Consider the following 23,137-nt stretch of genomic DNA (forward strand, 5'->3'; position numbering starts at 1 on the left):
GATTGAAACTTGGGTCTTATCAAAATAACCGATATGAAAGACACATAGAAGAAAAGAAGGCAAAACCATCCATACTCTAATAGTCTGAAATGATAAAACCGGGATAAAAATCACCTTTAAAATTTTGTGCTGATTGTTTGTACTAACATAGTAAATGTTTACTTTACTACCAATCAGGCAGATACAGAACAGAGTGCACCGTTTAGCCCTCGTTTGGCTGCGAGTTTTAGACGCGCTATTATTACCCCTTTTATACTGGAAGGGGTAACAGCACGTGGAAAACGCGTGGCCAACCACCCCGAAACTAATAGCACTCATCACATGCATCACCTGCTTTTCTGTTCACCCTCCGACTTAATATCATAGCGATATTAAGTCCGAGGCACCAAATCTAAAAAAATAAAAAAAAAAAAAATCTGCCACCTGCTTGGTGGGTTCGAAAACTGATGCTCAGTTTTGCCAGCGTCTGTTTTCCGAACCCATGGCTTTCAGTGGGTTTGAGAACCGACACCAGTAAAATTAAGCGTCAGTTGTCGGACCCGCTGACAGCCGCCGCTTCCAGTAATAAGGAGGTGCTAGGGACGCCCTATTGTCCCTAGTGCCTCATTAGCACGACACCTAATTTAAATAGAGAATCACGCGCCCAGGAGAGGTGCCTGGGCGCGTGTTGGGAGAGCGGGCACTCAACTCGGAGCGCCCGCTCTCCCGCATGTTTTACTGAATCGGTCTGAATGTAATAAGTAAATGAGAAGAAGAATTAAAATTGTGTCGTAAACAGGAAGTAAAGATAACTTTGAAATTACATTTACTTTCTTTTTTTTTTTTAAGCTAAACTTCAGTGGTTAGGGATGGAACTTAAGTTTTACTCACACCTCTAGCCATTGAATTAAAAAATAATTGAACACTCTCTGGTTCAGGCCCAGGACTCCTGAGGCAGAGATCCTGTGCCTTGTAACCCCCGAGGCAGGAGACTGAGTCTCACACACTCACTACTCAGAGTAGTGAGTGGTGAGGGGTAGGTATATAATGTGGGGTTCAGAAGAGTGGGTGGTAAGGGAGTTAGGGGATGGATTAGTAGGTGGATGGAGGAATAGGGAAAGGATAGGGGAATAAGATGAGTGGTGGGGAAAAGTAGGTGGGTGTGGTTAGTGAGTGGAAGATTAGGTAAGCAGTCAAAGAGTGTTGAGGGGTATTTATTTATATTTGGCTTATGCCTTTTCATTGGTAGCTCAAGGCGAGTAATATTCAGGTACTGAACGGTATTTTTTTGTCCATAGAGGGCTTATCATAACACCTAGCGCCAGTAAGCCACGATGGTTTTTCACAGGAGGGTTTCCATTATTATGAGGGGGGGGGGGGGGGTTCACCACAATAGGAGACCCCTCCCCCCATCAAAGTAGGATGGCAACTTGTTTTGTCTTGCTGCCAAACACTGCAGGACAAAACAATGTAGCTAGGGGCATTGGCGGCCCCAACCTCAAGGGATGGCCATCGCCTTAAGGGCCGACCGCTGAAAAAAATGGCTGCAAAAAGACAGTTGAGCGGGGGTCAAGACTGACCCCTAGCTCAATCAGGGGCTGCCACCCCAAAGTGAAAAACCAGATGCAAGTGCATATGTGCAGCCCCCATCCCCGATATATAATGCCTGCCCAACCCAGTCTTCAATAAAGAGTACCCCACTCTCCCTTTCTAAAGACATGACCTCTGAGAGCCTTACCCCAAATTGTTGGGGGTATAGTTCTCCCCATCCTCCAGTATATTAAAAACAAATCATTGGTAGCTCGTGGAAGGCCCCCTGCTGCACCCCAAACCTTCAATCAGCTTTTGCGGATCCTTGCCCCAGTTCCTTTTTATCTCCCCTTACCTATCCCCTCCCTTCTTCCTTCGCCTCCCCCACGCCCTCTCACTTTTCTCCTCCCGTCTCTTCCCTCTCCCTCCCTCCTCTTGTCTCTCCTCCTCCTTAACTTTGCTAGTCCCCCCCCTCCCCTCCCCTCCCCTTTACACGTTCTTCCTCCCCCGCCCCTTCCTTGCCGTTCCCGGAAGTGGGCGGAGCTCTCCGGGGGTCGCGTTATCGTGCGCGAGCGGCCGGACTCATGTCCGCCTTCATACGGAGGCTGCGGGGGCGGCCCCGCGCACCGTCGGCAGGGCATGGGTCCCGGGTCGGGGAGGCGGAGTTATGTGCCTGCGGTCTTACAGGTCGGTACCGTCCCGGGGGAGGGACTGGCGGCGCCCGATCCCTGATTACTGCTCCAGGAACAGGCAGCAGCCTCCACCTCTCATCTTCCTGGGCTACCCCTGTAGAGATAGGGACCGGCAGCCTCTCCCCCGTTCCCGATCACTGCTGCAGGATAAGACCGGCAGCAGCTCCTACCGCCACCCCTCGGAGACTGTCAGTAGGCTTGCAGGGAGAGGGACCTGGAGCTCCCATTCCAGATAACTTTGTAGCAGGAAAAGACCAATTACTCACCTCGTCTACCCAGTTATTTCCCCCCATACAGGGATCAACTTTTTTTCATGTTGGTTATACCTTTCCCTGTGCATTCTGACTCCGACCACTGCAGTGTAGTACTGTTTATCCACAGCTATGATCACCCCACAATCTCTCTTGTTTTGTACCCATCGGTATGACACCCCCATCATGCTCTTTGGATTTCTGCACCTCGAATCAATGATTTTGCACTCAGCTGCCAAGCACTTGACTTCTCACTTCCTTAGGTTATGCCTCACCTTATCTGCTCCATTAGTGAACTCTTTGTTGCAGATCTTAGTATTATCTCTGAAAAGACAAACCATTCCTGCTAACCCCATGAAAATATTGACCAGAATCAGGCCCAGGACAGCTCCCTGAGGCACTCCACTTTCAGTGAACATCATTGATTGTTTAATGTTATATGTGTTTATATTGTGTATGTTATGCTGTAAACCGCCCACAACAGATGTCCGGGAATTGAGCGGGTTAGAAATTACTGTAAATAAATACATTTACTGCTGCTTTCTGTTTCCCGTTACTCACTTAGGGGACCTACCCCTCATCTGTTCACTTTATTTCTGTGTGGGACAAAATACAAATGAACTGCATCTACTGCCTGCTCATGATCTCATTCTCTGGTCACCCAATCAAAGAAATTGATGGGATTTGTTTGAAATGTTAAGAACATAAGAAAATGCCATATGGTCTGCCATACTGGGTCAGTCCAAGGGTCCATGTTTTCCATCTGGTGCTGCCTCGGATCCTGCGATCCCCTGGATTCTAGATACCCCACTGGCCTCTCGTACTGCTGACTCAGTTTATCCATGTGGCACTGAGCTCATATTGCCAGCCTGTTCCCTAGTACATTATGGATAAGGAATTTGCCCTCCTCTCGGTCTCCAGAAGCAGTTTTGTCTCCAAAGACTGAACAGAAGGGCCTGAGCCACCAGACGCTTTCCGAGCTCCCCTCTTATCCTAGGATGTGTCCTGTCTGGTCCCGTTGCCATCTCCACTTTTCAGTTTTGCAAGGCTCCATGCAAACCGGCTCTTCTGTAAATGGAGTTACATCCACCTGCCCGCTGCACATAGCAAAGGCCTCCGAAGAAGAAAAAAAAGAGAGGGAAAAATGATGTTGTCTCCTCCAGTTCCCCCCACCCCCCTGACCTTACCATACTTGTCTTTTACTGGGCGGGAGCGATTACTGCCCCGCCAGAGAGACGCTTAGAAATGGCGCCGGCCTCGGTCTGCTAGCGCCATTTGTAAGCACAGGGCAAGAGTGCCTGGGAATTGCTCCTTAGATGGGAGAGGAGGGTTTGTTTTGATTTGTTGTCATTGGTGCTGGTGAAAACATTTTGAGGTTTTTCATTTTTTTCCCTTTTATAAATGAAATGGGAAATCTTTTTGTTTTAATGTCCTGCTTCATTTTAAGATGAATACTCAACCCTATTGTATTATGGGTTGTACAGTTGTCTATTGCTAATATGAGACACAGAAGTGCATAAGGGGACTTGTTCAGCTTGGATGCATTTTACATTGCCTCTTTGTTTTGGCTTTAGGACTCCAGCTACGACCCTACCAACTAGAGGGAGTAAACTGGCTGATTCAGTGTTTCAAGGATTATCATGGCTGCATTTTGGGTGATGAGATGGGTCTTGGGAAGACTTGTCAGGTATGTTCCTGTGCTACGTTTGAAAAAGACTATTAAATATTGTCAAACTGTGCCAACCTTGCTTTGTCATTGGGGCTGCCAACGTGAGACAGGGCAAGGGGAATGCTTAATCCAGACCCAGTCAAGTAGCGGGTGATAAAGAAAACTGTTCTTATCCAAGGCAGCTTTTGTTTTCTTCCTCTTTGCTGCTCTACCATTCTGGGTTCAAGTTCTCATACTTAATCCAGCACTCAGCCTCTCTCACCATGTCTTGTCACCAAGCTTTGAAATATTCTAAACAGCCACCAAAACTAGTAAGAGGGCAACCTGAACACCTGTCCCCATGGCCTGGCTGGCCAGCATCCCACCACCACCACCAACTTGCCAGCATTGAGCCAGTTGTAGACTGCTGGATCCTACCCAGCTAGGTCATAGTTCCTATAGCTTGTTTTCTCCTTATCACCAAGAATTGAATCAGAAAGGATCCAGCGCCCGGATCCCTCCCCATAGGCCTCCGACCAGCCTCTGCGCCTACCTCCGTTCACGAGGCGCCGACCCAAGGCCTGCGACCACCACTGAGGCCTGCCAACTCAAGACCTGAGCGTCGAACTGAGGCCCGTGACCACCACCGAGGCCTGCCGAGGCCCACGAGCACCACCAGGCCTGCGACTGCCGCTTGCAGAAGCCCCTGCTCACCACCGGTGACGTCAGAAGCCTCCAACCGGCGACATCACCCAGACGCGACGAGGGAGCCCTTTTAAAAACCACGCTGGTGAGCTCTGATTCCCTCTTTCCCGCTACCAGCGCCCGGATTCCTCCCCCCCCATAGGCCTCTGCGCCTACTCCATCCATGAGGTCCGCGACCACCACCAAGGCGCGCCAACCCGAGGCCCGAGCCTTGAACTGAGGCTCGTGACCTCCACCGAGGCCCACAAGCACCACCAGGCCTGCGGTCCCGCGACTGCCAACCGCAGAAGCCCCCGCTCACCACGGCGACGTCAGAAGCCTCCAACAGACGATGTCACCCAGACGCGACGAGGGAGCCCTTTTAAAAACAACGGTGGTGAGCCGTAGGCGCCGTGCGCCGAAGGAGTACAACTAAGGGGCAGGCCCCTTAGTGCGCCCCTTTGTGCTGCACCAAAAAGCAACTTCACCAAACTGCACCCAGAGCGACAGAGAAACTTCACCTAGAAACGACACGGGACAGCTAGTTCAAAGATTCCATCAGACCAACATGCTCTCCAATCAAGCACACGGACTGCTACACCACAATTGACATTGACGGCCCTCTAACTGTTCGTCGACCCAACCGGCATCCCGAACAAACCGTCCGCCTGACTCAGCCAATGAGGCTACAGCATCGGACCCAGCGGCTCGCGCGATCGGCGCACTCCCACCGGGGTGGTTGAGGTGTGTAACCTCTGAGGTATGAAATCTCATTTCTGGCATCCTCCCGGTATCCAGTGTTGAGAACCCGGGGACCTCGCCCTGAGCACGCCTGTCCGGCCCCCTATCCCCCCGTGCCCATGAGGCCCACAGCCCGACTCCGCCGTGATTTCCTGCTGCCTCCTAGCAGCTGAAATCCCGCCCACCAGCATCAACACCGACACGACGAGGGACAGGACAGCCTGCTTTACATTATCCCATAGCCTGTTCCGTTCCACGACAACCTACCCCGAACCTCACTGAGCCTCTGGTACCCTGAACAGCTTTGCTGTATTTCCTCATCTTCCGCTGTCCACCCCAGACGGTTCACCGAGCCCACGGAACCCTAGGCCCCGGCCACATCGGATATAGATCATATTTCCCACTCTTAGCCTGGGCTCCGTCTTTATATTCAACAACGTAGTGCACCGTTGTCCAGTGCACCATGGTTTGTCTACTCCTCTGATAGGTCTGTTAAGCTTTGCCAGCTTTAATACCGCAAGCTGTTCTGTGAACTATGGTTTGTCTACTTCACTGGTAGATTTGTTAATCTCTGCAAGCTTCATAATACCGTTAACTGCTATTTCTTGCTGCATCCTTTGTTCCCCTCACCCTATCTCTGTGGTCTAACATGATAATCCATACCACCCTATCTCTGTGGTCTAACATGGTAATCCATACCATCCCCCGTATTCATCACCCTTTCCACAGACACATCATACCCGCCATTCACACACACACACGCAAACACACACCCCCCAGCACAGCGCAAATCACTCCTCCCTATTTTGATCTCCCCTCTGACACAGCTCCTTGGTCTTACCACCCTATCTATCGTTCTCCTCAATGCCCAATCCCTATTGAAGAAAACTCCCATCCTCAAAGATCTCCTCCTAGACTGCAAGCCTGAAATTTGCGCCATCACTGAATCCTGGCTTAAGGACACTGACAATGTCCTCTTAAATTAGCTCCCCATTCAAATTTATGATATCTTCTCCACCCCATAAAAGAGGTGGTGGTCTCCTCCTAGCCGTCAAAAAACACCTCAAACTGAGACCATTAAACATCAAGGCCCCCCACAGATTTGAAATCTGCTTATTTAAATCCCTGGAACTTCAAATTTGCCTTATCTACACCCCCCCCCCCCCCCCCCCCCCGGCCTACTTGAACACAACCCATCCCCCCAAATCAAATTCATCACTGACAACCTTAATATAGACTTCCCTTTTATTAATAATTTTATTTTGTTTAAATATCTTATTGTATTTTAACTACCAGAATTTATTGTTGCTTTTATGATTTTATGATTTCATGATTCTATGATGTGAACCGTTGTGATGTTTCTTGCGAATGATAAGAACATAAGAACATAAGAAAATGCCATACTGGGTCAGACCAAGGGTCCATCAAGCCCAGCATCCTGTTTCCAACAGTGGCCAATCCAGGCCATAAGAACCTGGCAAGTACCCAAAAACTAAGTCTATTCCATGTAACCATTGCTAATGGCAGTGGCTATTCTCTAAGTGAACTTAATAGCAGGTAATGGACTTCTCCTCCAAGAACTTATCCAATCCTTTTTTAAACACAGCTATACTAACTGCATGAACCACATTCTCTGGCAAAAAATTCCAGAGTTTAATTGTGCGTTGAGTAAAAAAGAACTTTCTCCGATTAGTTTTAAATGTGCCCCATGCTAACTTCATGGAGTGTCCCCTAGTCTTTCTACTATCCGAAAGAGTAAATAACCGATTCACATCTACCCGTTCTAGACCTCTCATGATTTTAAACACCTCTATCATATCCCCCCTCAGTCGTCTCTTCTCCAAGCTGAAAAGTCCTAACCTCTTTAGTCTTTCCTCATAGGGGAGTTGTTCCATTCCCCTTATCATTTTGGTAGCCCTTCTCTGTACCTTCTCCATCGCAATTATATCTTTTTTGAGATGCGGCGACCAGAATTGTACACAGTATTCAAGGTGCGGTCTCACCATGGAGCGATACAGAGGCATTATGACATTTTCCGTTTTATTCATCATTCCTTTTCTAATAATTCCCAACATTCTGTTTGCTTTTTTGACTGCCGCAGCACACTGAACCGACGATTTCAATGTGTTATCCACTATGACACCTAGATCTCTTTCTTGGGTTGTAGCACCTAATATGGAACCCAACATCGTGTAATTATAGCATGGGTTATTTTTCCCTATATGCATCACCTTGCACTTATCCACATTAAATTTCATCTGCCATTTGGATGCCCAATTTTCCAGTCTCACAAGGTCTTCCTGGAATTTATCACAATCTGCTTGTGATTTAACTACTCTGAACAATTTTGTGTCATCTGCAAATTTGATTATCTCACTCGTCGTATTTCTTTCCAGATCATTTATAAATATATTGAACAGTAAGGGTCCCAGTACAGATCCCTGAGGCACTCCACTGTCCACTCCCTTCCACTGAGAAAATTGCCCATTTAATCCTACTCTCTGTTTCCTGTCTTTTAGCCAGTTTGCAATCCACGAAAGGACATCGCCACCTATCCCATGACTTTTTACTTTTCCTAGAAGCCTCTCATGAGGAACTTTGTCAAACGCCTTCTGAAAATCCAAGTATACTATATCTACCGGTTCACCTTTATCCACATGTTTATTAACTCCTTCAAAAAGTGAAGCAGAGTTGTGAGGCAAGACTTGCCCTGGGTAAAGCCATGCTGACTTTGTTCCATTAAACCATGTCTTTCTATATGTTCTGTGATTTTGATGTTTAGAACACTTTCCACTATTTTTCCTGGCACTGAAGTCAGGCTAACCGGTCTGTAGTTTCCCGGATCGCCCCTGGAGCCCTTTTTAAATATTGGGGTTACATTTGCTATCCTCCAGTCTTCAGGTACAATGGATGATTTTAATGATAAGTTACAAATTTTTACTAATAGGTCTGAAATTTCATTTTTTAGTTCCTTCAGAACTCTGGGGTGTATACCATCCGGTCCAGGTGATTTACTACTCTTCAGTTTGTCAATCAGGCCTACCACATCTTCTAGGTTCACCGTGATTTGATTCAGTCCATCTGAATCATTACCCATGAAAACCTTCTCCATTACGGGTACCTCCCCAACATCCTCTTCAGTAAACACCGAAGCAAAGAAATCATTTAATCTTTCCGCGATGGCTTTATCTTCTCTAAGTGCCCCTTTAACCCCTCGATCATCTAACGGTCCAACTGACTCCCTCACAGGCTTTCTGCTTTGGATATATTTAAAAAAGTTTTTACTGTGAGTTTTTGCCTCTACAGCCAACTTCTTTTCAAATTCTCTCTTAGCCTGTCTTATCAATGTCTTACATTTAACTTGCCAATGTTTATGCTTTATCCTATTTTCTTCGGTTGGATCCTTCTTCCAATTTTTGAATGAAGATCTTTTGGCTAAAATAGCTTCTTTCACCTCCCCTTTTAACCATGCCGGTAATCGTTTTGCCTTCTTTCCACCTTTCTTAATGTGTGGAATACATCTGGACTGTGCTTCTAGAATGGTATTTTTTAACAATGACCACGCCTCTTGGACATTTTTTACTTTTGTAGCTGCTCCTTTCAGTTTTTTTCTAACAATTTTTCTCATTTTATCAAAGTTTCCCTTTTGAAAGTTTAGCACGAGAGCCTTGGATTTGCACACTGTTCCTTTTCCAGTCATTAAATCAAATTTGATCATGTTATGATCACTATTGCCAAGCGGCCCCACCACCGTTACCTCTCTCACCAAGTCCTGTGCTCCACTGAGAATTAGATCTAAAATTGCTCCCTCTCTCGTCGGTTCCTGAACCAATTGCTCCATAAAGCTACCATTTATTCCATCCAGGAACGTTATCTCTCTAGCGTGACCCGATGATACATTTACCCAGTCTATATTGGGGTAATTGAAGTCTCCCATTATTACTGCACTACCAATTTGGTTAGCTTCCCTAATTTCTCTTAGCATTTCACTGTCCATCTCACCATCTTGACCAGGTGGACGGTAGTATACCCCTATCACTGTAGTCTTCCCTGATACACAAGGGATTTCTACCCATAAAGATTCAATTTTGTATTTAGTCTCATGCAGGATGTTTATCCTGTTGGACTCTATGCCATCCCGGACATAAAGCGCCACACCTCCTCCCGACTGCTCCTCTCTGTCATTGCGATATAATTTGTACCCCGGTATAGCACTGTCCCATTGGTTATCCTCTTTCCACCATGTCTCTGAGATGCCAATTAAGTCTATGTCATCATTTACTGCTATACATTCTAATTCTCCCATCTTACTTCTTAGACTTCTGGCATTAGCATACAAACATTTCAAAGTTTGTTTTTTGTTTGTATTTTTATTCTGCTTTTTAATTGATAGGGATAAGTTAGAATTTTTTAGCTCAGGTGAGTTTTTAGTTACAGGCACTTGGACTACTTTTCTAATTATTGGAACCTCACTGTCGGGATGCCCTAATTCTAATGCATCATTAGTATCCTTTAAAGATACATCTCTCCGAACCATGCGCTGCTGAGCGACTGTCGGCTTTCCCCTTTGTTCTAGTTTAAAAGCTGCTCTATCTCCTTGTTAAAGGTTAGCGGCAGCAGTCTGGTTCCACCCTGGTTAAGGTGGAGCCCATCCCTTCAGAAGAGACTCCCCCTTCCCCAAAAGGTTCCCCAGTTCCTAACAAAACTGAATCCCTCTTCTTTGCACCATTGTCTCATCCACGCATTGAGACTCCGGAGCTCTGCCTGCCTCTGGTGACCTGCGCGTGGAACAGGGAGCATTTCAGAGAATGCTACCCTGGAGGTTCTGGATTTAATCTTTCTACCTAAGAGCCTAAATTTGGCTTCCAGAACCTCCCTCCCACATTTTCCTATGTCGTTGGTGCCCACGTGTACCACGACAGCCGGCTCCTCCCCAGCACTGTCTAAAATCCTATCTAGGTGACGCGTGAGGTCCGCCACCTTCGCACCAGGTAGGCATGTTACCAGGCGATCCTCACGCCCACCCGCCACCCAGCTATCTACATTCCTAATAATCGAATCACCAACTATGACAGCCGACCTAACCCTTCCCTCCTGGGCAGTAGGCCTTGGGGAGATATCCTCAGTGCGAAAGGACAATGCATCACCTAGGGAGCAGGTCCTTGCTACAGGATCCTTTCCTGCTACACCTGGTTGGTGCTCTCCCATTATGAGACCTTCTTCCTCCAAGGCAGCACCAGGGCTGCCAGTCTGAAGTTGGGACTGGACTACTATGTCCCTGAAGGTCTCATCTATATACCTCTCTGTCTCCCTCAGCTCCTCCAGGTCTGCCACTCTAGCCTCCAGAGATCGGACTCGTTCTCTGAGAGCCAGGAGCTCTTTGCATCGCATGCACATGTACAACTTCTCACCGGTGGGTAAAAAATCATACATGTGACACTCGATGCAAAATTTTTAAATAAATAAATGTCAACCTCCACGTAGACTCCACCCCCCCTCTCCTCTTCCTGTGAAACTTTCCTTAACTCTCTCAATGCCATCGGGTTCAGGCAACTCATCACATCCCCCACACACAAAGCTGGCCGCACACTCGACCTTATCTTTGTCAACGCCTGCATTGACTCCCCTAACTCACCTACCTGTACACCTGTTCCCTGGTCAGATCACTCACTCATCCACGCACTCCTCTCTATAAAGCTCTCAACCACACTCAACCCTACCCACAGTAATACCATTATCTTTAGAAAACCCTGCTCTACAGAGGATTTGATCTCTTCCCTCACAAACTCTCTCAACCACCTAGACCAAACCAATCCAGAGGCCGCACTCTCCTCCTGGAATAACCTCACTAAGAACATCACTAATGAAATATGTCCCCTCATTAGTAGAAAGATACACCACGCGCAAAAAAGCCTGGTACACCCCCGAACTAAAAAGACTAAAAAACGACCTCAGACTTAAAGAGAGAATTTGGCGCAAAGACCCATCTCCTCAACAAACTGCCATATATAAATCTGCCCTTCACACCTACAGACTTTCCACACTCCAGACGAAACGTGACTACTATGCTACCAAAATACATGACTACCAATACAATGCAAAAGCCCTGCAAACTACAGACCAATCTCCAATCTCCCCTTCGTTGCCAAGATCCTGGAAAAAACTGTCAACAAACAGCTCTCCGAACATCTAGAACACCACAAAATTCTAAACCCGGCTCAACATGGTTTCAGAAAACTCCTCAGCACAGAGACACTCCTTCTATCCCTCACCGACTCCAAGCTCAGAGGCCTAGACAAGAACACATCATACCTCCTGATACTCCTTGACATTTCTGCTGCATTCGATACTATCAACCACAACACCCTGCTAACCAGATTAAAAGAAATTGGTCTAGGTGTCACCACACTTAAATGGTTTGTCTCATATCTCTCCAGCAGATCCTACTCAGTAAAAATAGAATCATTTCAATCCAAACAGATCCCCCTACCACACGGCGTACCCCAAGGATCATCCCTCTCCTCCACCCTGTTTAACATCTGCAACCTTCTTTCCAAAAAAGGCCTTACCTATTACTTATACGCAGATGACGTACAGATTCTGCTCCCCCTCAATTCATCCCTCGAAAACACTCTAAAAACCTGGGACACCCATCTGTCAGATATAACTCAACTCCTCGCTCAGCTCTCACTCCACAAAAAAACTGAAATCCTACATATCACCAACAACACTACCTGCAACCTTAAAATTCAAAGCATAACAACCCTCCCGAACCAACAACTAACCATTTCAGCAAGAAACCTCTGAGTCACTCTGGACACGGAAATCAACCACAAAAAGCACATCAGAACCACCATCAAAGATTGATTCTTTTAACTCCAGACCCTCAAAAGACTCAAACCACTCCTCTTCCCATACGACTACAGAACCATCCTCCAGACCTTACTCTTCTCAAAGCTTGACTACTGCAACTCCCTTCTGCTCGGCCTCCCTGCTGCCACAATCAGACCGCTGCAGCTACTACAAAATGCAGTAGCCAGATCCCTCACAAACAGAAAGAAATCGGACCACATCACTCCAGTCCTCAAGGACCTACACTGGCTATCCATCAACTTCTGAATACAACACAAAGTCCTATCACTCATCCATAAGTCTCTCCACAACAACAAATTGAATTGGTTAAGCACACCCCTACGATTCCACACACCGAAACGAAACCTCCGATCCTCTAACACTGGTCTTCTCCACATCCCCACCCCAAAAGAAACGCATCTACCCATAACAAGAGAACGCACACCGACCATAGCCGGACCCTCACTTTGGAACAACCTTCCAGTACGTCTCAGATCAGAACCCTCAACACAGCTCTTCAAAAAACTCCTAAAAACCTGGCTCTTCCAACAAGCCTTCCCCCAATGATCCTATACCCCCACCACCCTTCCTTCAGCACCATTTTCCCGTCCGACCCTTGTTACACATATTCTCTGCCTCTATGTTTCCCATCACGCATGCTGGTTATGCTTATTATGTTTACATTTTCATTGTTGGATTTCAAGCCTCACAAAATTACTTTAGAGGTCTTTTCATATGAATTCATATTTTTAATTTCTAATTTTAGTTCTTGTTAATTAAGTTGACTCGTAGGAAATATGCAAGAATCCAAGTTTCATTATTTTACATTATTAAAAATAGGTTCCCCCGCTTATTTCCTTTGTTATCTGTAAACCGATGTGACATCTCTGATCTAATGGCGGTATATACAAATGTATAAATAAAATAAATAAACTCTCCTTGGCTTGAAGAGCCGCTCCGCTTCCTCCCCTCCAAGCGCCCCACTAGAACTGCACAGAAAGGTCCCCTTCCTTAAGAACGCAGACCTCACTTCCACGCGGGAGCGAGCACTATCTGTGGGCAGGCCCGGCCCTCTGGAATACCCTGCCCCCTGAACTCCGCCTCCAGCCTTGCACAGTGAAATTTAAGAAAAAGCGAAAGACCTGGCTTTTTAAACAGGCATATCCAGATGAGGTTTTAAGAGTTTATCCTATTTAAAAGTGTATCACCCCATTCACCCTCCTCACCTGATATTCGTCTTTTTTACCTGTAATCTTCCCCTTTTTGACTCCACCCTGCACCCTTCCTACCCGCTTTATGCCTTCTATACCTTGTATCCTCCACCTCTATTGACGTTATCTTCCCCTTTATATCTGTCCTTTCTTTTTCTTTCTTCTATCCTCGTCACTCCTTTCCTTTTCTTCAGAACTTGCTCTCTAGACTTCCCCTGTTTCATTGGTAACTTACTTTTTAGACACCCTGTCTTGTTATATTGAATAATGTATTTTCTGTTCACCTTAGTTGTTAATTAATTTTTCAGTCACCCTCTTTTCCCCTCTTTTGAATTTTTTTACCTGGTTATTTTGTAATAATGCAGTTTACTGTTCGCCTCAATTGTTAATTTACTTTCTCTTTTATTTCATGCTTCTCCTCTCTTGCATTTCCTTTTCTCCCGCTGCTCCCTACCCCCTCCCCTGTTTTATGTATTTCATTAAATTTTATGTAAACCGATATGAGGTACCCACGAATACCGGTATAAAAAAGCTGTGAAATAAATAAAGTAAATTACCTTTTCAGCCCCTGGATGTGGTTTTTGCCAGAGTAGGGGGTGAGGCTTATTAGCAGGGTAGCATTGCTGCCCTTCTGTGCTGTCACCAGCAGGGGGCGTAACTGGAGATTTTCAATTTGCTTTTGCCCAATCTAAAAATTATCTGAATGCTTTTTTAAATACAATCTGCAAACATCCTGTCCCTCTCTAATTTTTAGACTATCTCACTTCTTGTTTATTTGAGAGAGAGCCTGAAGCAGAAGGATCCTTTCCTGGTTCTTTGCCCTCTCTCTGTCCTGAGCAATTGGAAGGAGGAACTGGCAAGGTAAGTCTACAACAGAGATCTGCCCTTCCTCAGGCATTCGAAATGCTTTTTGTTACTGCAGCAGAAAGCATCTGGTGAAATCTTGTGCTGAACGTGTGTGTATGTCGCAGGTCTCCTCGTTTCCCCTGTCGGACCTAGATCTATCCTGAAGGCCACTTTCCTCACTCTGGTATATGCTGCTTTTGGTCTCCGATTATAATATTCAAATTACCCGAGAACAGGCAAACTGGTCTTGGGGTGGTGGGCGTTTAGTGGTTCTCAACCCGGTCCACAAGGACCTCGGAGCCAGTCAGGCTTTCAGGATAACCACAGTGAATTCCCATAACGTACGTAGTACATACACTTCCTCCACTGTAAGGCAGCAAAAGGCCAGCTGGCCTGTCCAGTCTGCCCATTTAATCCTGCTCATGCTGCAAGGATGCATCCCAGCTGCCAGCCACAGAGCATGACTGCTTCTTAGTTATTGCTCCCTATCCAGAACAGTTTTTGTCGTCATTCAGCTTATGGTGCTGGCATACAGCATCCCCGACTTAATTCAGGCCCAGCACCCCTTCCTGTCCCATGTCTAACCACACAGCTTTGTAATAATGTAAATGGCTGCCCATTCCAGCGTGGACGCTGCCTGAACATCTGGCCTCATAAGTCCCCTGCATAGGCTGCTAGACAGACCTGGCCACGTGAGCGCCCGGGTTTCTGCTGGGACCTCTTACAGTACATAAGTTAATTCTGCCCTCGCAGCCTGTCAGACGAAGCTTAGTGACGACCTCTGTTCCCATAAGGTCTCTGACTTTTCACATTACCCACTTTGTCATTTGTTCTTGCAGCCCCAATGCTCAGCTTTGAATCGACCCAGAACAGCACTTTAAACACTTAAACACATGTCACTTGTTAATTTTTTTTTTTTTTTTAATATTCCACCTTTCAAATACTTCAAAGCAGATCATGTTCAGGTACTGTAGATATTTCCCTAACTCGGTGAGGGGTTTGGAGGGGGTGGGGGGTTACATACACAATAGGAGCAAAGTTGACATCCTTTAAGATTTTCTGCTGTTTGAATCAACGAAAGGTATAAGAGGAGTTGATTTGTACAATGCCCTCTCCATCCTCTTTCTCCTGGGTGGAATGTTTCCACGGCCTCTAGATCTTTCTGCATGGGTGCCTAGGGAAGGCGATGCAATCTACTATGTAGGGGTTGTGTGCTCGGGCTTCCCATTTGTCGGTCATGACAGGCAAATGCCGCAGGGAAATTGAAGAGGGAGAAATTGCATATGATTGAGAGCCGCTTTGGACTCTGCTCAGATTGTTTTCTTTTTTCACAGAGATGTCTTGCTGAGTCTGTTGGCTCAGACCCTGAACATGCTTAGTGTGGTCGGAGATCAGTTTTAAGTTAAACATCCTGTTTCTTTTCCTTCCGTATCCAATTCAAGAGATATTGGATTTGTTAACATAATAACAGGCACGCAGCGCCAGTTCGGCTCCAAACGTCGGTGAAAGGGCTGAATTGTGCTTCTGAGAAGGAGCAGCAGTTACAATCCTAAACACTTTGCTGGGCAGACTGGATGGGTCAATTTGGTCTTTATCTGCCTTCATTTTACCATGTTACTAAAGAAGGTAAACTATGAGGTCCAACTCTGAGGACTGTCATAGCAGCGGTATGAAAGGGAGACTTCTTGGCATCTCTTGCCTTGATAGAGGCGTATCTGCACATAGCCATCAGACTGGAGCATCAGATATTCCAGAGGTTCATGGTCTTAAGAGAACATTTTCGGTTTTGAGCCCTTCCCTTCAGCTGGCGATGGCTCCATGTACCTTCATCAAGGTGATGGTGGTGAAGGTGGCCGCATTGCAAAAGGAGGGTGGGTTGGTGCATCTGTATCTGGATGACTGGCTTATTCATGCAAAATTAGATGATCTCTGTCGACAATCAGTACAAAAGGTACCAATGCACTTGAAGTCTTTAGGATGGTTGGTGAACCTAGCAACGAGCCATTTAGTTCTCTTACAAACTCTGGAGTATCTGGGAGCTCAGTTCGACACATTGGCAGAGAGAGTGTTTCTTACCAAGAGAGATTGCTGAAATTGCAGAGTCAGATTAGGTTTCTGCTAGACCTTTCAGTGCCCAGGGTCTTGGACTATTTACAGGTTCTATGACATCAACTTTAGAATTAATGCATTGGGCGTTCGCACATATGCGGCTTCTGCAGGGGGCTCTTCTCTCATGCTGGAATTCGTTATTGGAAGAGTTTCATCTTCCTCTTCCATTAGAGAGGGAAGCTAGGGACAGTTTTCCTTGGTGGCTTACTCCCACCAGTCTCATGTGTGGTGTGGAATTGGAGATTTCAAATTGGATAACAGTCACGACCGATGCAAGACCGATGCAAGATGCCCTCTCCGGATAGAGGGCAGCGAGCAAGATCAGTCAGCGCAGGGCCAGTGGTTGAAACAGGAGGCGTCATGGCCTATCAGTCGGTTTGAGATGAGAGTGGTGCATTTCGCATTGCTTGCCTGTCTGCCAAGGTTACATGGCCATCCAGTATGGATCCTATCTAACAAGGCGGTGACAGTGGACTACATCAACCAACAAGGCAGAATCAAGAATCAGGCAATGGCTCGATAGGCCCTGGAGTTGATACTCTGGGAAGAGCAGCACTTGGAGCGGCTGGCAGTGTCTCACATCACCAGAGTAAACTATGTTCAGGCGGGTTTTATCAGTCGGAGAAAGTTTTACCCTGGGGAATGGGTTCTGTTGGAGGCAACGATATATCTCATTCATGGAAGATGGGGATATCCCAAAACACCAAGGCATCACGGTTTTACAGCCGTTAAACAGAACACAGTACAAAGGAATTGGAGCTCTGGTGCTAACGTGGACTCGAGGGATTCTTCTTTGTCTTCCCTCTCATGGCCTCTGGTAGACAAGGGATTACAATGGATAGAGAAACATCCAGGCCACGTGATTCTGGATTGCTTCCCAGATCTGATCAACATGGCGATAGATGGGCCCCTCAGGTTCAGACAGTGGTTGACTGTTTTCCACCAGGGCCCAATATTTTTGGGTCAGGCAGCTCACTTCTATCTCATTACTTTGCTTCTGAGAGAAGACATCTGAGATGTAGGGGATATTCCGAAGCGGTTATTTCCACCTTGTTGCAGACTAGGCAATCTTCTACATTCTTGATATATGTACAAATTTGGAGGATCTTCAAGTCCTGGTCTTCTGTTGACGGTGTAGCCTCAGTCTGTTCAGGCTATGGTGTCACATATTTTGGCTTTTCTGTAGAAAGGTTCTGGTCAAGGGACTGGCCTTTAACTCTCTGAGAGTCCAGGTAGTGACACTGGGTTGTCTTCGGGGTAAGGTGCAAGGGTATCCTCTTGTCCGTTCATCCGGATGTTATACGGACTTGCATCCTCTGGTGCAGAACATTTGTCTGTCTTGGAATCTAAATTAGTCCTTAGAGGATTGTGTGAGGCTCTGTTTGAACCACTAAAGAGAGCTACATTTAAAGACTTGATTCTTAAAGTGGTTTTCTTGTTGGCTATTTGTTCAGCCAGGAAAATTTCGGAGCTCCAAGCACTGTTGTATCGAGATCCCTTCTTACAGATGTCTGATTCAGGGCTATCTTTATGCATGCTGGCTTCTTTTCTGCCTGAGGTAGTCTTGGTGTTCCATCTTAGTTAGCAGTAGAGCTTCCAGCTTTTATGGATATGGATTCCTCTGCACCTCACGCAGGGGAGTTTAGGCTTTTAAGATTGCATTATTAAGCTATCTAAAGGTCACATATGATTTCCATAGATCGTATCACCTCGTTGTACTGTGGAGTGGTCTAAAGAAGAGAAAGAAGTCATCTAAGGCTACAATTGTGCGGTGGTTGAAGGAAGCGATCGAGTTGACTTACATTTCTAAAGGGCGCCCACTGCCAGGGGGGGGTTAGTGGAACACTTGATGCGTTCTCAGACGACTTCCTGGACTAAGTCATAACAAGCATCTAAGCATGAAATTTTCTGGGCAGCTACTGGGAAGGTATTGCACACTTTTGCTAGGCATTATTGTTTGGATGTGGGAGATTCGGTTTCCATGTGCTTTAATGAGAGTGTTCTATGAGTGGAACTCTCCAGGTCCCACCCGAGTTAAGGGGAGTTTAGGTACATCCCAGGAGCCTGGACTGATCTGGGTACGTAGAGGGAAATGGAAATTGGTTCTTACCTGCTAATTGTTGTTCCTGTAGTATCACAGATCAGTCCATAGACTCACCCATTTACTGGGAGGGGGGTGGGGGAGAGTCCACTGCTCATATTGTTGCTTTGTATATAGTGTGAGTTGTTGGAGGTTTTTCAATGCTGATCACTTATGTTAAATTTGGGAAACAAGTTTTCCATTATCTTTTAGGGCAACTTCACCTTCTTCCATCTTATTGGAGGGGAGAAAGTTTGCTTAGAAATTTAAGGTTGTTGCTGTTATCTTGGCTTGGGTATAGGTTAATACTAAGGGACTGCAGGTGGCCCACTGAGTTATGTACAGTGTCAGTGAAACTTTCTCTGTCTCCATCTGCTTCGAGGGAGGCAAAACTACAGGAACGAAAGTTAGCAGATAAGAACCAATTTTCCTATTTTGTTTTGTGTATTTATTGTGGATGTCCTGAAAACAAACTGACTGGGTGACCCTTTGGGCCAGGTTGAGAATAGCGACTTCAGAGTTTTTAAAGAACTCCAGGATTTGCTTCCTTCAGTTATCAATAGACACCACTTCTCTTTTGTGCCCAGCCAAGACATGTTTAATGGCCTTGTAAACATGTACCATTTTACACATTTTCAAGATTTCTTTTTGGTAAGAAACTTCTTTGAGTTTATAGATATGGCCTTATGCCTTCTCATGAGGAGCCTTTGAACCCAGCAGGAAGCCAGGGTTCAAATCCTGCTTCTCCCACTGATGCCTGTTGTGACCTTGGGCAAGTCTTTTCACCCTCCCCTCAGCTACAAACGTAGGAGAAAAGCCTTAATGAATCTGGCCCTTAGATTGTGAGCTCTCTGGGACGGAGAAATATCTGCAGTACTTGAATGCAACTTACCTTGAGCCAGAGTTTGGAAAGGCGAGAAATTAAATCTAAAAATCCAAATTCAAGTAGGTTTTGGATCCCTGGTTCTCAATAGTTGAACTGTACACTATACAAAAATATTGTAATTACTCTTTTATTATCCTAATTAGCACTGGAAATGACTTGAAGTTTAGTATAATTTGCTCACAAGGAGCTTATCTTGCCATTGTTGACAGTTGAATTTAGCTGGGTGTAGCTATGCTCCTGCTGGCATGATGTGAACACAAGCTGGGTATAATTTAACAGCATTTTTTGGGTGAGTCTAGAAGATTTACAGATGAATCCGGTCATACCAATGACTTTGACTTATGCTGCTCTGGCAGATGGCAGTACTTAAGGAGAAATCAAAGATTTTCTGGCCATTCCACCCTATGTTCTTAATTGTGAACCTTAGCTTGATACTGAGGACTGGCAGTAGGGAAGGAGCAAGACATTTAGGCATGGCTGAATAGCAGCAGTGACTGGTCGGCTCAAGGGTAACCTTGTCCGTATCTGCAAGTTATCAGTCGGGGAGAGACCAAAGTATAGCACAGGCAGGTAGAAGTCACAAATAAAAGCGCACCGTGCCTTAGCCGTGGTGTGAAAGCACGGTGATGAGTGACGCCTGAGGCAGGTTCCGAAATTCAGGAATTCCCAAAATAAATCAATAAAGGACGAGACTTTGACACGCTCCATCTGTTTTGCATTTTGTGCCGTTTTAACGTGTTCTTGTCTTGGCAGGTTTTCTCCAGGCCTTTCTGTCATGATATACGCAGGAGACAAAGAGAAAAGAGCCGAGCTTCAGCAAGACCTGAGGAACATGGCTACCTTCCACGTCCTCCTGACTACGTATGAGGTAGCTGAGCCAGCGGGATGGAGGTTGCCTGCATCCACTGGATCTGGGTAGCATGGGCTGGGATGTGCTCTGAGTTTATTTGGATTGCTGCCTGTTGCAAAGGTGTAGTCACCCATACGGTGTTTGCTGACGGATACCGATTCGGAGAGACTATTCCTGTGTTCTTGGGAAATAAGAGTATGAAACTAATATATATTTTTTTAGCTTTGAAAGATTCGGGTTTCTATGGTCAAATCAGACTCAATTGATATGATCGTGGGCTTTGCATGCCAAGGTTATCAAGGCAACTTTCTGAGAAACTTTTTCTGTTTTTCTGTACATTTTTGGCATTGAAAATTAACAGTCTCCTTTCATTTTGTTTTGGGTACTGCTTTTTTTTTCTTTTTTCCCATTAGAGAGTGTAAATTGTAAATTTTAAAAAAAAATTTTATTCATTAGGACGCACAGAAAAGAGCAAACAATACAATGTTGGATCAGGCATTGGTTATTATTATTTTAGGTAATATAATATAATATGGCACTTCTGAAGTCATAGCTCCACATTGTTCAAAATGGAGGAGAGGGGGAGAAGAGGTGCAGCCATAATAAGATATGTGCACTTTTTTATTTCAGAAAATATGGGGGGGAAAAGTATGAAATGAACTTTTAGACAAAAAAATCAAATAGAACTTGGAAAAGCCCAAAAAAGGGCATCAGTAGTTAGGCACGTGGCTATTTTGTGTAATCTTGGGTGCTCTATTGCTTTAAGTTAAACCTTAAAGCAAAAAATGGAATACTAAAACTACGAGGAGCTTGCCATCTCCTCGCTTTGCGAGTGTTAACACAGCAGATGTATCAGGGTATCGTGGAAGGCATCAGAGAGGATCAAGGTTTTCTATTTATTTATTTATTTTTTACAGTATTGTTGAACTGTCAGGCCAGCTCTAGTCTTCCATTGCTGTCGACATTGACTGTGCATGATAATCAGTGTCAGGCATCGCCTCCAATGTATGCAGATAGAGCTCTTGCATATTCATCGTGGATAGCCTGAAAACCAGCCCTGTTTGCGGACCAGAGTTGGCCGCCCCTGGTGTACACGGTTGTGCTGCACATTCACTGTTTGCAGAGGTACAAGTGCCTTCCCTGACTCTGATATTTTCTTGTTTTTGTCTTACTTCCAGATTTGCTTAAAAGATGCTGGTTGGCTAAAAAATGCGTAAGTAAAAAAAACTTCTCTTTCTTAAAAGTGTTACCTTCTCCCGTCCTACGAGCCCTGAGAAGATAGAGGTTGAAACCCCAAGGATTTGCGCATGAAGCCTGATAATGCCGTAGCCTGGTGGGGATGGGTCTGATCGATCTGGAAGTCCAGGGAGCAGGAGGGAATGCCTGGGCCCAGAAAATGAGCAGCGCGCACTGCCCCGTTCAGCCCTAAGGACCCCGAGGATTAGCTTGGAACTGAATCCAGATCTCCAGCCCGGCCTCTGTCCTTTTTATTTCTCCTTTTAGCTGTTTGCCACAACTTGAATTGACCTTGGGCTTGGACGGGAGAATATAATGATGGAGGACTGCTTCTAGTCCTATCCCATTGGTTCCCTTCCCATTCCAACTGCAGTATTGCGGCCCGCGCCCAATCTCTTGAGGTCATGCTCATCCCTCCACCCTCTGTGCTTGTCTGAGCCGGTCTTAGCGGCTCTTAAATTACAGTACTGCTTTTACTTCCACCTCCACTGGGTTTCGTGCAGCAGAATTCATTTTGATGGGAAAGACAATATTTGTATTAATTATAAAAGCCTCAACCAGAGCTACCAGCGTATGTAATGTGAACAAGAAATAAAGAATGGAGCAGACATTCTGTTTCTATTTATAGTTTTAATTGGTGCATTCTGGTGGTGGATGAAGCTCACCGACTGAAAAATCAGAACTCCCTGCTGCATAAGACGCTCTCAGAGGTGAGAAGACTCTGGCTTCATATAAAGACCTAATCCTCGTAAAGCCTCTAATTATAGCGCTGTATGTTGTGATGATCAGTTATTACACTTCTCTGCTCCTCTTGGGATTCAGATGGTCAACGTTTATTGTAAGATAGAACAGATTGGAACCCGTGAGCTCATATCTTATAGTGACATTAAGTTTACTCCTGGGGGAATTCTGCGCTACTGTGGAGTGCAGAATTCCCCCCCCCCCCCCCCCCCCCCCCGCAGAATTGCCATTTTCTGCACAGAATTGCCAAATTCTATGCAGAAAATAGCAGAGGAGACCCTGGCGTGCCTCGAACGGAGCGCGACCCGCGGTTCACGGGATGCACTCCATTTGCAACGAAGATGAAGGCCCAGTGCATCGTTCGCGGTGAAAAGGGAAGGCCCCCGTGTGCCACAAACGGCGCACCGGGCTTTCATCTTCGCCGCAAACGGAGCGTGTCATGCAGCATGCCGGTGAGAGAGAATGTGTGTCAGAGAGGGGAGGGGAGAGTGAGAGAGAGCAGGAGGGTGTGAGAGAGAGCATGGGAGGTAAGATAGGGTGGGTGGGGGGATGCTTGAGTGTGGATTTCAGAGAGAGGGAGCCTATATGAGGGGAGGGGGATGCCAGTGAGAGAGAATGTGTGTGAGAGAGGAGAGGGGGTGTGGGGAGAGGGTGAGAGACGGTTGGTAAGAGAGGGAGTGGGGGGATGCTTGAGTGTGGGTTTCAGAGAGGGCGCCTATATGAGGAGATTGTGAAGGAGTGTGTATGTGTGTGAGAGATTGGGAGCTCATGTGTATGAAAAAGGGATCGTGTGTATGTGAG

At 46.0% G+C, this 23,137-nt stretch overlaps 2 protein-coding genes across 4 annotated transcripts in view; one reads left to right on the plus strand and one right to left on the minus strand.

Moving 5' to 3' along the window:
* Nucleotides 1-1,873, minus strand: part of CD2 (CD2 molecule) — a 34,962-nt gene extending 33,089 nt beyond the window's left edge. The window contains exon 1 of the mRNA XM_029579114.1: nt 1,718-1,873. Coding sequence (XP_029434974.1) covers nt 1,718-1,748 — 31 coding nt within the window. The 5' untranslated portion in view covers nt 1,749-1,873. The remainder of the gene's footprint in view (nt 1-1,717) is intronic.
* A 160-nt stretch (nt 1,874-2,033) lies between these two features.
* CHD1L (chromodomain helicase DNA binding protein 1 like) overlaps nt 2,034-23,137 on the plus strand; it is a 79,566-nt gene continuing 58,462 nt past the window's right edge. For all 3 annotated transcript variants that reach the window (XR_003852798.1, XM_029578148.1, XM_029578149.1), the window contains exons 1-6: nt 2,034-2,196; nt 4,027-4,139; nt 14,343-14,449; nt 20,263-20,377; nt 21,538-21,572; nt 22,224-22,305. Coding sequence is in view for 2 of the 3 variants with exons in the window: in XM_029578148.1 (XP_029434008.1) it covers nt 2,094-2,196; nt 4,027-4,139; nt 14,343-14,449; nt 20,263-20,377; nt 21,538-21,572; nt 22,224-22,305 (555 nt within the window). In the remaining variant the exon portion in view is untranslated. The remainder of the gene's footprint in view (nt 2,197-4,026; nt 4,140-14,342; nt 14,450-20,262; nt 20,378-21,537; nt 21,573-22,223; nt 22,306-23,137) is intronic.

Source organism: Rhinatrema bivittatum, chromosome 15 (genome assembly GCF_901001135.1).
Source record: "Rhinatrema bivittatum chromosome 15, aRhiBiv1.1, whole genome shotgun sequence".
Classification (NCBI taxonomy): domain Eukaryota; kingdom Metazoa; phylum Chordata; class Amphibia; order Gymnophiona; family Rhinatrematidae; genus Rhinatrema; species Rhinatrema bivittatum.